The sequence below is a fragment of the Anabrus simplex genome, chromosome 2, assembly GCF_040414725.1.
Source record: "Anabrus simplex isolate iqAnaSimp1 chromosome 2, ASM4041472v1, whole genome shotgun sequence".
Lineage (NCBI taxonomy): Eukaryota > Metazoa > Arthropoda > Insecta > Orthoptera > Tettigoniidae > Anabrus > Anabrus simplex.
The window spans coordinates 328,201,651-328,216,188 of record NC_090266.1 but is presented as its reverse complement, the minus strand read 5'-3'; the positions used below and the strand labels follow the sequence as shown (position 1 = coordinate 328,216,188).

Genomic DNA, 14,538 nt, shown 5'->3' with positions numbered 1-14,538 from the left:
TGAAACTCGTGATTTGATTTTGATGTATTTTTGTTCCTCGTAAAAGATAAGTTGGCGACGGTGTCATCTTTTGGGGTAAATATTAATTACATTGCAATGCCATCTCTATTACTGGTAATGTATTATATGTATCTATATATACATTGTTTACACCTCAAATTATCAAGTAACATGTTAGCTGAGTGGATAAGCTGATGGACTACGGACTATGGACTATGCTGGTTCAAGAAGGCCTGTCACCAGGAATTTATAACAGGTAAGTAAAATTAGATTACTATGCGAATATATAAGTGGAATAACTACATATAAAATAGGTCAAGTGGATGCCGGTGAAGTACAGGCGGGGGCTGAAAGAAAGTGACGGGAGAGGAAATACAAGTTGAAAGTTCTTCAGTATGTTTTAAGTTCTCCCCACCCAAAACCCCTCCTATCCAGGAGGTCCTGTAAGTATGTCGTCATAGCTGTGCCAGCAAATTCTGTCATTGTTCCCACCGCTGAAGATTATTGCTAATAATTGAATTACTGTAAGAACTTTTTCGTGCACTTTGTCGATTACGACAAATGATCACAGATGTGGTAAAAACTACCCATAGCAAGGTGAAGGGTATTATAGTCTCCATAATAAATGTGTGTGATGAAGAAGCTGCTATCAATCAGCTGGTGTGTTCTATAGCCAAAGCTACAGAAAGATCGGCGATGTACGCAGGAGTGGGAACAGCCAGCATTAAAAGAATAAGGCTTTAGGCAAAGGAAAGAGAATATGGAATCGCCATCACCTTAACATGTGGAAAGCAACGATCTGCAGCAAGAGATTGATTGATTGATGAGAAAGGAATGTCAATATAAATTAACTTGATATGGTCATAGTACGTTGAATGGTGCACTAGTTGTATGTGGTGCAAAATGAAGTGCTGGCATGTCCCAAATTGTTGCCTGTTCTTGAAGAAAAAATAGACTTTCCATGAGGTCTGCATTCATTACAGAGACTCTTACTCAAGATGGAATTCTTAGATGGTGGAAACGTATGTCCAGTAGGCCAACAATATTCATTGAAAGGCCGATCATAGTTAACTGGAGGCGTACTATCTGCAGACAATAGGAATATACCGTAATGAAGTCAAACATATATTTTAGCTCGATGACGGCTGGGTTGTTAGCAACCTGACAGACAAGAAATGCTGGCGAAGTAAAATATGACAGGGGTAACTCCTGATGAAAATGCAGGTAACAGGCTAATAATGGTCCATGTTCAATTATGATCAGCTTCCTGCATGGTTCTGAATTAATCTACAAGACTAACAAGCTGAGACTACAATGGCCAAATGAACCACGCAAATTTTGAGAAGTGGATATGAGAGAGCCTCCAGGCACATATGCCTGCCAACTCAGTAGTGGTGCTAGATAATGTCATACCACAGCATACAATTTGGCAAGGTGCCAACAAAGTGTTCGGTGAAAGGAGACAAGATATCTTGGCCACAACAACGGCCACCATGTGACGGTAAAATGCAAAGAGTACAGCAATGGGACTTGATTAACAGACGGGAACTAGCAGAAAAATTATTTTAAACTGTTTCAACTTCTAGCTGGTCACGACAACACTGTACTTAGGCTAACAGTAACATAACTGTAACCTCAGTCTAATAGAACTTGTACAGGCTTAAGTGAAACAGTAGGCCTACATTCCATGATGCTTACAATCTCGGTGACCTTGTGTTTGAAGTGCCTTTAAGAGTTACCCGAAGAAGGTATCAAGGTGGCAACATAAGACAGGTGGCTGGGTTACAGCCATCATGTCCAGAAGCTGGAAGAATCAGCAGACGCATGGAATTAATGAAGATATAGGCACAGTTTTGCTATTAGTACCAGGAGTCACCACTTGTAGCGCAGGCTTCTAGGCGCAGTACGACCATCGTTTGTTTACTTCTTGCAGAGACAGAGACCGCAATGCATTTCATGTATGAAGTACCTGCCGAATGCCTGTCAACTGTTTTTTTCATTAGTTCTGATGGTTATTGATATGGCTTTGTGCAGAGGCTGTATTACAAACATTTACAATTTCGTATTTATTTACCCTGTAAAAACAAATTACTTATGTTTTTATTCTGCACAGGTTGGTAACAATGTACTTTTGTTGATCTCTGGGAATGATGTCATTTCTAATTATATATCAGCCAATGTCGATTATAGTAGCTGCTCAACTAATGGACAATGGCGCATGCTACATTTAATTAAGTTAAAGTAAAAGTACTCCTCAGGGTGAGCTGGTGAGGCCCTGCCTACCGTAATGGAACACCTCACCTCTAAAAGCAATTTCACTTAACATTTGCATCATTTGAACTTCCTTCTAATGTTATTAGACTAGTATGCAACTGTGACTCCATAACAAAGCCAATACACATGCCAACTGACTCCAAAAGAGTTAAATATTATAATAAACATTCTTGCCCTTTAGTAAGGATGACCAGACGTTCCATTTGGGATGGAATTGTCCTATTTTTCAGCATCTTGTCCCATCTCAAAACAAGTGTATAAAGGATACTAAACAACCTGTTTTTCAATAATAGTGTAACGTTCACAAATATTATCTTGAAACAGTTTCTTATATTTTTACGTCGCATTGACCTCCGCCTGAAAATACCTTCAGTTCAAACTATTAGATCATGTTCATTACAAAATGTAATTTCTAAACAAAACGTGTCTTTAACCCACAATAGTACGCACCAAATTCAATATATGAATCACCGGTACCAGCGAACTTACCAGGAAAAAGGTTGCTGCTCACATCGCACTTTCAGAACTAAAATGAGTTATACTCGCAATAGGAAATAAGGGTGTGGAGAATATTAAAACTATAAGAATGTAACAATAATAATAATAATAATAATAATAAATAATTGGAGACAAGATCGGTGGACGGCTTGAGAACATTCGCCAGTTCTCGATATACTCAACCACTTGATACAAATATTCACGCAGGTACCCTCCGATATATTACCATTTCCTACTCTGCGATACAGTGGAGTAAATTTTCAAATATCACGACATGACATTAATTATGGGGTTCATCACATCTTCGAGTTGGTTCAAATCCATAGACGGGAACTTTTAAGGTCCTTCAACAGCCTAATTACAAAAATGGCAGGCAACTTCGCAAAAAGAAATCAACGAGGAGAACTATAACGATAAAATAAAATATGACACGAAACAGTTACCGGGTGAACGTACAAAATCAAGTATACACAAAATACTCGTAATACTACCGTAGACGCTATCTCACGAGATAACAGCATAACCATTGTGCAAATATGCAAGGAACTTACCTTTATTTTCTTCACTCATTTTAACGTCATTAGGTCTACCAACTAAACAGAAGTACGACTATTCTGACACTCAACTGTGTAAAAGTTCTAACCCATAAGAAACAACTATTTCATAAACGACGTTCAAATCAGACTGATACACCTCCGACATCAAAACATACAGGGCAACCAAACAGACGGCCTCAAACTCATAGAATTTACAGAGTGCTATCAAAATCACAGAGTAACGTAATCCACTGACATACCTATCCACTCACTAGCACTCACCGCCGTCTCGATCTTCTATACTACCAGCTTTATGCGAAGCTTTTTCCGACTTGGCAGCGACAAGATTTCTCCCCTAGATGGCAGGCATAGACGCACAATGTTCCAAACTTATTATAATGACGACAGTCTTCAAAACACTATGCAGTATGGTCATATGTTCACTGAAGCTCGTAAATTACATCAGTAATATTATATACCGGCAATATTACCTGTATAAAGTCGCTGTTGGCCTCTTCATGCACAATTTAAAGATTTTCCTGGACGAAGGCTTGGAGTGGTACAGTACTTTTTGTGTTCTTGCCAACGCAATATCAGTTAATAGAGGTCTTAGGAACTTGGTTAGGATAATATCACTAACAGTTTGCTGATGTTCTTTGACCTCACACTGTAATAAAACACATTCTGAAAGGGAAAACATCGCATGTCCTCGTATCACGCTCGTACTTTTGAAGGACTTCGAGTTTTCTGGACTGTTCCTGGTCTTGGCGTGTACGTGTGTCGGTCGTGCATCGGTGGTTGTTTGTGTGACAGTCGGCGTGTGTGACGAGTTTTAGGCAATGGATGCTGAAAGTGGAGGTGGTGGGACACTACGTCCACCTAAACTTGTGGTGAAGCGGAAAGAAAAGACAGTTAATTCTAACCCTAAAAAACCTGATTTAACGTCTACTAATGCTCTCAGTAGCACTCAACTAACTAACAGTATGGATTTGGCTACTATTGATTTATAAAATTTACGTATGATAACAATGACATTTACAATAAGATACAAAAGTTGAAAACTAGAAAAGCGGCTAGAATTGATCAGATTTCTGGGGATATACTAAAGACAATGGGTTGGGATATAGTACCATATCTGAAGTACTTATTTGATTATTGTTTGGCCGAAGGAGCTATACCAGATGAATGGAGAGTTGCTATAGTAGCCCCTGTGTATAAAGGAAAGGGTGATAGACATAAAGCTGAAAATTACAGGCCAGTAAGTTTGACATGCATTGTATGTAAGCTTTGGGAAGGCATTCTTTCTGATTATATTAGACATGTTTGTGAAATTAATAACTGGTTCGATAGAAGGCAATTCGGTTTTAGGAAAGGTTATTCCACTGAACCTCAACTTCTAGGATTCCAGCAAGGTATAGCAGATATCTTGGATTCTGGAGGTCAAATGGACTGTATCGCGATTGACATGTCTAAAGCATTTGATAGGGTGGATCATGGGAGACTACTGGCAAAAATGAGTGCAATAAGACTAGACAAAAAGAGTGACTGAATGGGTTGCTATATTTCTAGAAAATAGATCTTAGAGAGTTAGAGTAGGTGAAGCTTTATCTGACCCTGTAATAGTTGAGAGGGGAGTTCCTCAGGGCAGTGTTATCGGACCTTTATGTTTTCTTATATATATAAATGATATGAGTAAAGGAGTGGAATCGGAGGTAAGGCTTTTTGCGGATGATGTTATTCTCTGTAGAGTGATAAATAAGTTACAAGATTGTGAGCAACTGCAACGTGACCTCGAAAATATTGTGAGATGGACAGCAGGCAATGGTATGTTGATAAACGGGGCTAAAAGTCAGGTTGTGAGTTTCACAAATAGGAAAAGTCCTCTCTGTTTTAATTACTGCGTTGATGGGGTGAAAGTTCCTTTTGGGGATCATTGTAAGTATCTAGGTGTTAATATAAGGAAATATCTTCATTGGGGTAATCACATAAATGGGATTGTAAATAAAGGGTACCGATCTCTGCACATGGTTATGAGGGTGTTTAGGGGTTGTAGTAAGGATGTAAAGGAGAGTGCATATAAGTCTCTGGTAAGACCCCAACTAGAGTATGGTTCCAGTGTATGGGACCCTCACCAGGATTACCTGATTCAAGAACTGGAAAAAAATCCAAAGAAAAGCAGCTCGATTTGTTCTGGGTGATTTCCGACAAAAGAGTAGCGTTACAAAAATGTTGCAATGTTTGGGTTGGGAAGAACTGAGAGAAAGAAGAAGAGCTGCTCGACTAAGTGGTATGTTCCGAGCTGTCAGCGGAGAGATGGCGTGGAATGACATTAGTAGACGAATAGGTTTGAATGGCGTCTATAAAAGTAGGAAAGATCACAATATGAAGATAAAGTTGGAATTCAAGAGGACAAACTGGGGCAAATATTCATTTATAGAAAGGGGAGTTAGGGATTGGAATAACTTACCAAGGGAGATGTAGTAGCGATATCGGTAGAAACTCTTACTAACATTCTGTTGTTGTAATTACGATAGGCTTAATTGCAGTTTGAAATTGTGTAGTTCTTGTGTATTCCTTTAGATATTCAGTAATATTAACAACAGTTTTGATCCTGTTAGGGGTTGTAGGATAAAAAAATAGAGTAGTGTTTTAGTGTAGTCGTATATTAATTAACTTATTGTTGTGTGATCTTTGAGTACTATCCTAAACAATGTATCCCACCGTTCATTTATTTTTTGCAAATAAGTTATTTTATTGTTATTTTCATTTTTTCCGTAAAGAATGGCTAAGGAGCACGAGTGTACGAACTGTGGGTGTGGCGAGGCATTGAGGGGTATAGGGAGGAGTTGGACAGTTTGAGGGAGATAATTAGGATTCTCATAGTAGACAGGAAGGAAGATAGGACTCCCTCAAACAATGTACAGGTTACAGTAGGTGTACAAGAGGGAGGGGAAGGAAAGGGGGGAGTTGTAAAAGACAGGTGGTCTAATGTTCTAAAGGGAAGGAGATTGCAGGCTAAGGGCTCTATTCAGGATCAGAATTCAGGACAGGTGTCTGTGCGAAATCGGTACGAGTCACTCCAGGTAGAACAAAAAAGGGAAGATGAGGGACGGTTAACTGTTGCTGAGATGTGTGGAAGTTGGAGGAAGGGAAAAGGTAGGAGAGGGATATGTAGAGTAGAGGATAGGAAAAGACAGGTGGAACAGGGTCATGGGCAGGTGAAAAGAGAGGAGGAGGTCGCTTCTGCAGCTATCAGGAAAGATAGGGCTGACCAGGAGGGGAGGGGATCAAATGAAGTAGGTTGGGTTGAGGCTCTGGTCATGAGGGATTCCATCGTTAGACACGTGGGGAACGTGTGTGGAGGAAAGGGAACCGGGGTGGAATGTTATCCAGAAAGTACAGTGAGGCAGATCTTGACGAAAGTAGAAGAGAGGGAGGAGGGGAAGGAGAAGATGGTAGTGTTTCCCGTTGGTACCAACAATGTAAGGCAAGCTGATATAAGTACCAACATAGTTGCAGATGTGTGGGATCTGGTAAATGCAGCACGGGTGAAGTTTAAGAAAGCGGAGATTGTTATTAAAGGAATACTGTGTAGGAGGGACACTGACTGGAGGGTGATTGGGGATTGAAATGAGACTATGGAGTGGGTGTGTGGGAAACTGGGAGTGAAATTTCTAGATCCTAATGGGTGGGTAGGAGATAGGGATCTGCGCACAGATGGCCTTCACTTAAACCGCAGTGGTACGTATAAGTTGGGAAATTTGTTTGGAAGGGTAATAGTGAGGTACATTCAAGGAAACGGGGTGGCCTAGGGAGCGGTGATAAGAGAACAGGGAACTGGAAATCAAGTAGGATAACATAAAATTGTTAGTGTTGAACTGTAGAAGTATTGTAAAGAAAGGAATAGAATTGAGTAATCTAATAGATATATATACACCAGATATTGTAATAGGAGTTGAATCAAGGCTGAGAAATGATATAATGGATGCAGAAATTTTTTCACGGAACTGGAGTGTGTATCGTAGAGATAGGATAGGAATTGTGGGAGGGGAGTATTCATTCTGGTGAAAGAAGAATTTGTAAGCTACGAAATAGTTAAAGATGAGACACATGAAATTCTAGGTGTAAGGCTCATTTCTAAAGATAATAGGCAACTTGATATATTTGTAGTGAACAGAACGGGAAAGGGTAGCACTGACATGGATTCGGAATTATTTGATGAGATAATCAGCTATGCAGGAAACGACAGGGAAAGAAATGTGATTGTAGCGGGAGATCTGAATTTACCAGATGTCAATTGGGAAGGAAATGTGAACGAGAGGAAGCACAACCAACAAATGGCGAATAAGTTAATATGGGAAGGACAGCTGATTCAGAAAGTGATGGAACCAACCAGAGGGAAAAATACCCTGGATGTAGTGCTGATAAAACCAGATGAGCTCTATAGAGAAACAGAAGTAATAGATGGTATTAGTGACCGTGAAGCTGTCTTTGTCGTATTAAAAATAAATGTGATAGAAAGGAAGGTCTTAAAAGTAGGACTATACGGCAGTACCATATAGCTGATAAAGCAGGCATGAGGGAGTCTCTAAAAAGTAACAGTGATCGGTGGAAAACGGTAAATAAAAATGTAAACAGACTCTGGGATGGGTTTAAAGAAATTGTTGAGGAACGTGAAAACAGGTTTGTACCTTTAAGGGGGGTAGAGAAATAAAGAGACTAAGAAGGAGGTGCAGACTGGAAAGAAATAGAGTTAGAAATGGCTGTGGAAGTAGGGAGAAATTGAAGGAACTTACTAGAAAATTGAATCTAGCAAAGAAGGCAGCTAAGGATAACATGATGGCAAGTATAATTGGCAGTCATACAAATTTTAGTGAAAAATGGAAGGGTATGTATAGGTATTTTAAGGCAGAAACAGGTTCCAAGAAGGACATTCCAGGAATAATTAAAGAACAAGGGGAGTGTGTAGGTGAGGACCTTCAAAAGGCAGAAGTATACAGTCAGCAGTATGTTAAGATTGTTGGTTACAAGGATAATGTCCAGATAGAGGAAGAGACTAAAGCTAAAGAATTATTAAAATTTGCATATGATAACAATGACATTTACAATAAGATACAAAAGTTGAAAACTAGAAAAGCGGCTGGAATTGATAAGATTTCTGGGGATATAATAAAGACAATGGGTTGAGATACAGTACCATATCTGAAGTACTTATTTGATTATTGCTTGGTCGGAGGAGCTATACTAGATGAATGGAGAGTTGCTATAGTAGCCCCTGTGTATAAAGGAAAGGGTGATAGACATAAAGCTGAAAATTACAGGCCAGTAAGTTTGACATGCATTGTATGTAAGCTTTGGGAAGGCATTCTTTCTGATTATATTAGACATGTTTGTGAAATTAATAACTGGTTCGATAGAAGGCAATTCGGTTTTAGGAAAGGTTATTCCACTGAAGCTCAACTTGTAGGATTCCAGCAAGATATAGCAGATATCTTGGATTCTGGATGTCAAATGGTCTGTATCGCGATTGACTTCTCTAAAGCATTTGATAGGGTGGATCATGGGAGACTACTGGCAAAAATGAGTGCAATAAGACTAGACAAAAGAGTGACTGAATGGGTTGCTATATTTCTAGAAAATAGATCTCACAGAATTAGAGTAGGCAAAGCATTACCTGACCCTGTAATAATTAAGAGGGGAATTCTTCAGGGCAGTATTAATGGACCTTTTATGTTTTCTTATATATAAATAATATGAGTAAAGAAGTGGAATCAGAGGTAAGGCTTTTTGCAGATGATGTTATTGTGTATAGAGTAATAAATGAGTTACAAGATTGTGAGCAACTGCAACGTGACCTCGATAGTGTTGTGAGACGGACAGCAGGCAATGGTATGTTGATAAACGGGGTTAAAAGTCAGGTTGTGAGTTTCACAAATAGGAAAAGTCCTCTCTGTTTTAATTACTGTGTTGATGGGGTGAAAGTTCCTTTTGGGGATCATTGTAAGTATCTAGGTGTTAATATAAGGAAATATCTTCATTGGGTTAATCACATAAATGGGATTGTAAATAAAGGGTACAGATCTCTGCACATGGTTATGAGGGTGTTTAGGGGTTGTAGTAAGGATGTAAAGGAGAGGGCATATAGGTCTCTGGTAAGACCCCAACTAGAGTATGGTTCCAGTGTATGGGACCCTCCCAGGATTACCTGATTCAAGAACTGGAAAAAACCAAACAAAAGCAGCTCAATTTTTTCTGAGTGATTTCCGACAAGAGAGTAGCGTTACAAAAATGTTGCAAAGTTTGGGCTGGACAGAATTGAGAGAAAGAAGGAGAGTTCATTTTCTCATTTCAAGATATGCCTCCATTTATCCTGTCAATATACTCACAGTATAAGCTCAGTTATAATTTCGTTTCGCCCATTTTCGGACATCACCGGACGCTTTACCAACCCCGCTGAGTTAGTCGGATCGAAAGACAGGAAATGGTGCAATAAAGTCCGGGTTGGAAATGAACAAGAGTTGACCAAGGGCGGTCAGATACGGCTCTGTGGTTTAATAGTTAGCGTGCTGGCGTTTGAAACAGTGAGTCCCGGGTTCGATTCCCGGCCGGGTTGGGGACTTGAACCTTCATTGGTTAATTCCGATGGTTCGGGATCTGGTGTGTGTGCCGTCTTCAGAAAGACCTGCACCAGGCCCCTCTGGAGGCCACACAGCATTTATTTATTTATTTATTTATTTATTTATTTATTTATTTATTTATTTATTTATTTATTTATTTATTTATTTATTTATTTATTTATTTATTTATTTATTTATTTATTTATTTATTTATTTATTTATTTATTTCAATGAGTTGCATTATGAAATACTGTACATCTAGCTCAGATGGACATGTTTCTGTACAGTGTTGTTATTTTAATGAATGTTATTAAATACCGGTACTGTATATGTAGCCTACATTGATGTTTTTCTGCACAGTATGCCGATTTCAATGATTGTTAATAAATACTCTACTGGTAAAAGGAAAGTGGCATTAGTTATATCCCATTTATCCTAATTTCCTCCCCTCACACAATATATGTGCAGTAATTGAAAAGAAGATATAAACAATATGATTTGTACAATCAAGTTTTCCGAACACGATTTTTATAAAATTTGATTACCGTACATAATTAAGAACAATTTTGGTGTATAAAATAAGGAAGTATGTGATTACACGTCTTTATCACAGTGAGTTTTATAAGTACACAACTAGAAACAGCTGATCAAAGACACGCCCCTTTCCACCATTACAAAGCAGAAGACAAAAAAATTCACCCCAGGATGTCGCTGCGATCGCAACCGTCCTGTCCAAGCCGCTTTGTTGATAGCACAAACACCTGTACTATTGAAATGAAGCAAGGAGTGAGGCAAAGCTGTTTTCTATCTCCGCTCCTCATAAATATTTACTCTGAAAGGGTATTTTCTGAAGCACTGGAAGGAAAACAGGAGGCCATTGTTGTACCTTTATTCTTTTTGAGTTGCTGAGGACAAGAACCAGATTGCGCTGATGGCAGCCGACATCCAATGAGGATATGGTACCATAAAAAGAAGAATCCAGACAATATATTTTATCAAAACTTTTTTTGTTTGGTCCATAAGTACATTATTACTAGATAAACTATGATTGGACAGTTGATACCATAACCTACCAATGAGCCGGAGACCTTTAATCTCAACAATTAAAAATGCCATAGCATAAACAAAATTGTCTCTTACACCAGACGTTATTTTCCCTGTCGGCTTAATAATATGAACAATATAGTCTGCCAATACGTTTCTACAATCGTTAATTGGTACCTGATCCTGAAAAATATGTTAAATAATTTTTTTTAGAAATTCTGTTATACATAGACCCCGTGTTAATTTCAAATGTTACACGTGCATTATTAACAGTTTGTGGTAGCATCCGAAGGAATTAATTCACCCCACATACAGAACGCACCCTCGTGCACGGTGCAACATTGCATCAGCTTGTATAGCCTCTGGAACGAGTGTCAATCGGCTGTGTCGAGTGTGTTTGAGCATCAGGTCTTTTTGTGACTTGTTTGGTGTAACCAATGTATTTTATACGCTAAGTGTACTGAAATTGTATGTGTTGACTATGTGTAAAAAAGTCCGTTATCCACGAGGACTGATTTATTTATGGTAACGATGTGGATCCACCTACAACCAAGACTATATAAACGGTAACTCCGTGTATAGAGCACACGTGCATACCATAACCTATCTTCGACCACGTGCTTCGCAACAGATTACGGTATGTTACCATACATTGTTTCAAAGAGGCATTTGACTGTTTACTACATCTTGACTACCACAAGTTTTCGGAGTATGAAACCAACAGGACAATCGACAGGAACCGTCGCCACAAACCTAACGATCGTCGGTGACACTCACCGCTTTCAGACCGCACCCGGCAACTGCAAGCTGCATCTGCTACTCCCCGAGAACGCCACATATCATCCGAAAACCTGTATGTATATAACCTACGTTATACTTGTTCCGGAATATTGCAAAATGACGCACAACATAAACTCGGCGTGAAGTTGTACGAATTACAAAGAACTCTACACAATGGACAGTACTAAGCTTTCTAACCGCAATTACAATATTGGAGCTCAGTTGATGTGCACGTAATTTAGCAATATTGTGTGCATATTTTCTTTCTCTTTTTACCAATTAAGGCCTAAGGTACAGACTACTCCACAATATAGGCTGAGACATGTTTGAATGGCAGTTTCATAAAAGTTACCTTTCTGTTATTGCTAATGGCCTGTTCCGACTTATCATTAATTGACTTAACTATTTCCAAGATTGTCCTAGAGAGGGCAGCACCCTCAGTTGCGAACACGGAGGATCATTCTCTCCGGTAAGATTGTAATTTTATCTCTTTGACTCGAATGTTTGTTGTGGTTTAGAGAGAGGGATATAAAATGGACCCTACGCAGAACGGAATGGCTTTTCTGAGCTATAGATGGGTATTTATTAGATTCAAACTTAGCCTATACTGCCATCCTTCTTCTTACCTTGATGGTTAATATTACAGGTATGGAAATTATTTCATAATATTATTGGTTCTACTGTCCTTTTGTGATATCTGCACTAGTATTCATAGCTGATTCCTACGCGTCCTTTCGCTCCACAGCATGAATGGGCTGCGTGTTTGGTTGTGGTTATTGGAATTATGTTGTTGTGATAATTGGGTCTCATATTACTTCGTTTATGTGCTCTGCATTTGGCCATCAAATAACTGTTTGCCATTCGTGTCGCTGCGAGCTTCCACTCGCTTCGCACGAGGCACAAACACTGATAGGTTTGTGCATGAGAACGGAATTTCTCTGATCCCGCAGCTGATTCATTTGAGCTGTGTACGCTACGTCTGGTGTTAACGAGACCTTGTTTATTGACATGGGAGTCATACTACATGAAAATTAGTTCGTTATTTAACTGGAACTGGTGCTCATATTGGTTACCGATACCGGCTTTGTCTGAATGGCGTGGACGTATGTTGGTAAGAGAGGGGAGTGAAAGGATGACGTATCGGTCGGTTAAATTTCCATTTTAATTCTTGTTTTTTGTGTCTCATGTTTGCTTTTCGTACGGTGCTGTTTAGTCTGCCTTCGCACCTATTCTGGACGCTCGCTTACCCAGGCCCCATGTTCTTTTTCTATTTAGGCTATGTGCATGCCTGTGTTTCTCTTTCGGGTTACTGACATCGTTTCTTTGGTCCAGAGATGTTTCTGTTTGTGCCATAGTGATATCTTATATATTTTATCTTTCCTTCTCTGGGTTTCTTTTTTCTCCGTGAGGCATGGACGGGCATTGTTGATTGTTGATGAGATGATGGAGTTGAAATGAGTATGTAAAAGATTTTATTGAACTCGTGGAAAGAACGACCTAATTGACATGTGTCTCATATATTGGAAGTGGCATATTGAATTATGAAACTCAATTTAAGTGAGTGAGCTCGTCGTAAGTTTAATTTTACCTGGAGTGTGATAATGCCATGCTCACGCAATAATGCTACGGCATCGACTGAACAAAATCTACTCATGTATGAACCTTTTCTACGTATCTTTGATTGATTGCTTTTATTCCTTACTTTTGTTTTTATTTTACGATATCAATAAAACCTCATTTAAGTTTACTTGAATTTTTTCCTTGTAGTAAGAGTCTCTTAGCATTCTTCATTGGTAATGAGGGTCTTTTCCAGTTCATGGCTGTGTACTTTGGCCTTTCCTAGTCGCGATTTACGCCTGAGATCTCCCGATACATTCGTTTGTGTTAGGTTAGCGTTTGGTAAGGGAGGGGGTGTGGTTCAAATAGTAGCAGATGCGAGGTTCGACTAGGTTATCTCCTCCAAAAAAGGGTCGGACGAGGTAGGACTGGAAATGATGACTTATTTTGGGTATATTAAGTATGTCCTGATTGTCCCTCGATTTAGTTTGGTGAAACCATTATGTTCTATGTTTAATCCTCAGTGTTATTGGTGATTTATGTGTATTTTTTTGACCATTTGCATGTGTGTCGTGTTGCTGCCGTTGAAATTTTGTCTTGAATATGGAAAGTCAGAAAGCTTTAGACATGAGTAACGAAAGCGAAGTTTTTACCGGGGAAATCTCCAACCTCGAAAATGAAAAGAGGAGGTCTTGATGATGTTAATGTGTCGCTCGTATTTGGTAGCGATAGTGGTAAATGCCCTGACGGTAGGAATGCTATTGCCTGTAGGAATTTTGCCCTTCTGAAAACTGTGTGGACCCCATTGCCCCCAATTCTAGACCCGCTAGTGACCGTACCCCAAACATTAACCCTGTTTTTGATATCGTAAGGAAATGGACATTAATTTTTTCTGGGGAAGGAAATACTGTAGCTCCAGTGTCATTGAATTCTTTGAAAACGTGGAAGATATCGCCGAATGCAGCCCCCTATCCCTTCACCTATTCATTCCTGTCATCCCTGGGATGCTAGAAGGGCCAGCGTTGAAATGGTTCAGGCTAATCAAAGCTAACATTCGATCCTGGGACGACTTTGCTATTCGTATCAAACAGCGTTTTGTGTTGTCCGACATGGACTACTGTCTTAAACAAGAATTTTTTAGAAGAACCCAGGGAGTAGGGGAAGGGATTGATGGCTACGCCACCGGTATTTTGACCTTGTTCAACCGTTTGTGTGTCAAGGTGCCGGAATCT

At 39.3% G+C, this 14,538-nt stretch overlaps 1 protein-coding gene across 4 annotated transcripts in view; it reads right to left on the bottom strand.

Moving 5' to 3' along the window:
• LOC136864111 (YTH domain-containing protein 1) overlaps positions 1–3,485 on the bottom strand; it is a 541,394-nt gene extending 537,909 nt beyond the window's left edge. For all 4 annotated transcript variants that reach the window (XR_010859272.2, XR_010859271.2, XM_067140687.2 and 1 more), the window contains exon 1: positions 3,324–3,485. Coding sequence is in view for 2 of the 4 variants with exons in the window: in XM_067140687.2 (XP_066996788.2) it covers positions 3,324–3,342 (19 nt within the window). In the remaining 2 variants the exon portion in view is untranslated. The remainder of the gene's footprint in view (positions 1–3,323) is intronic.
• Positions 3,486–14,538: the final 11,053 nt, after the last annotated feature.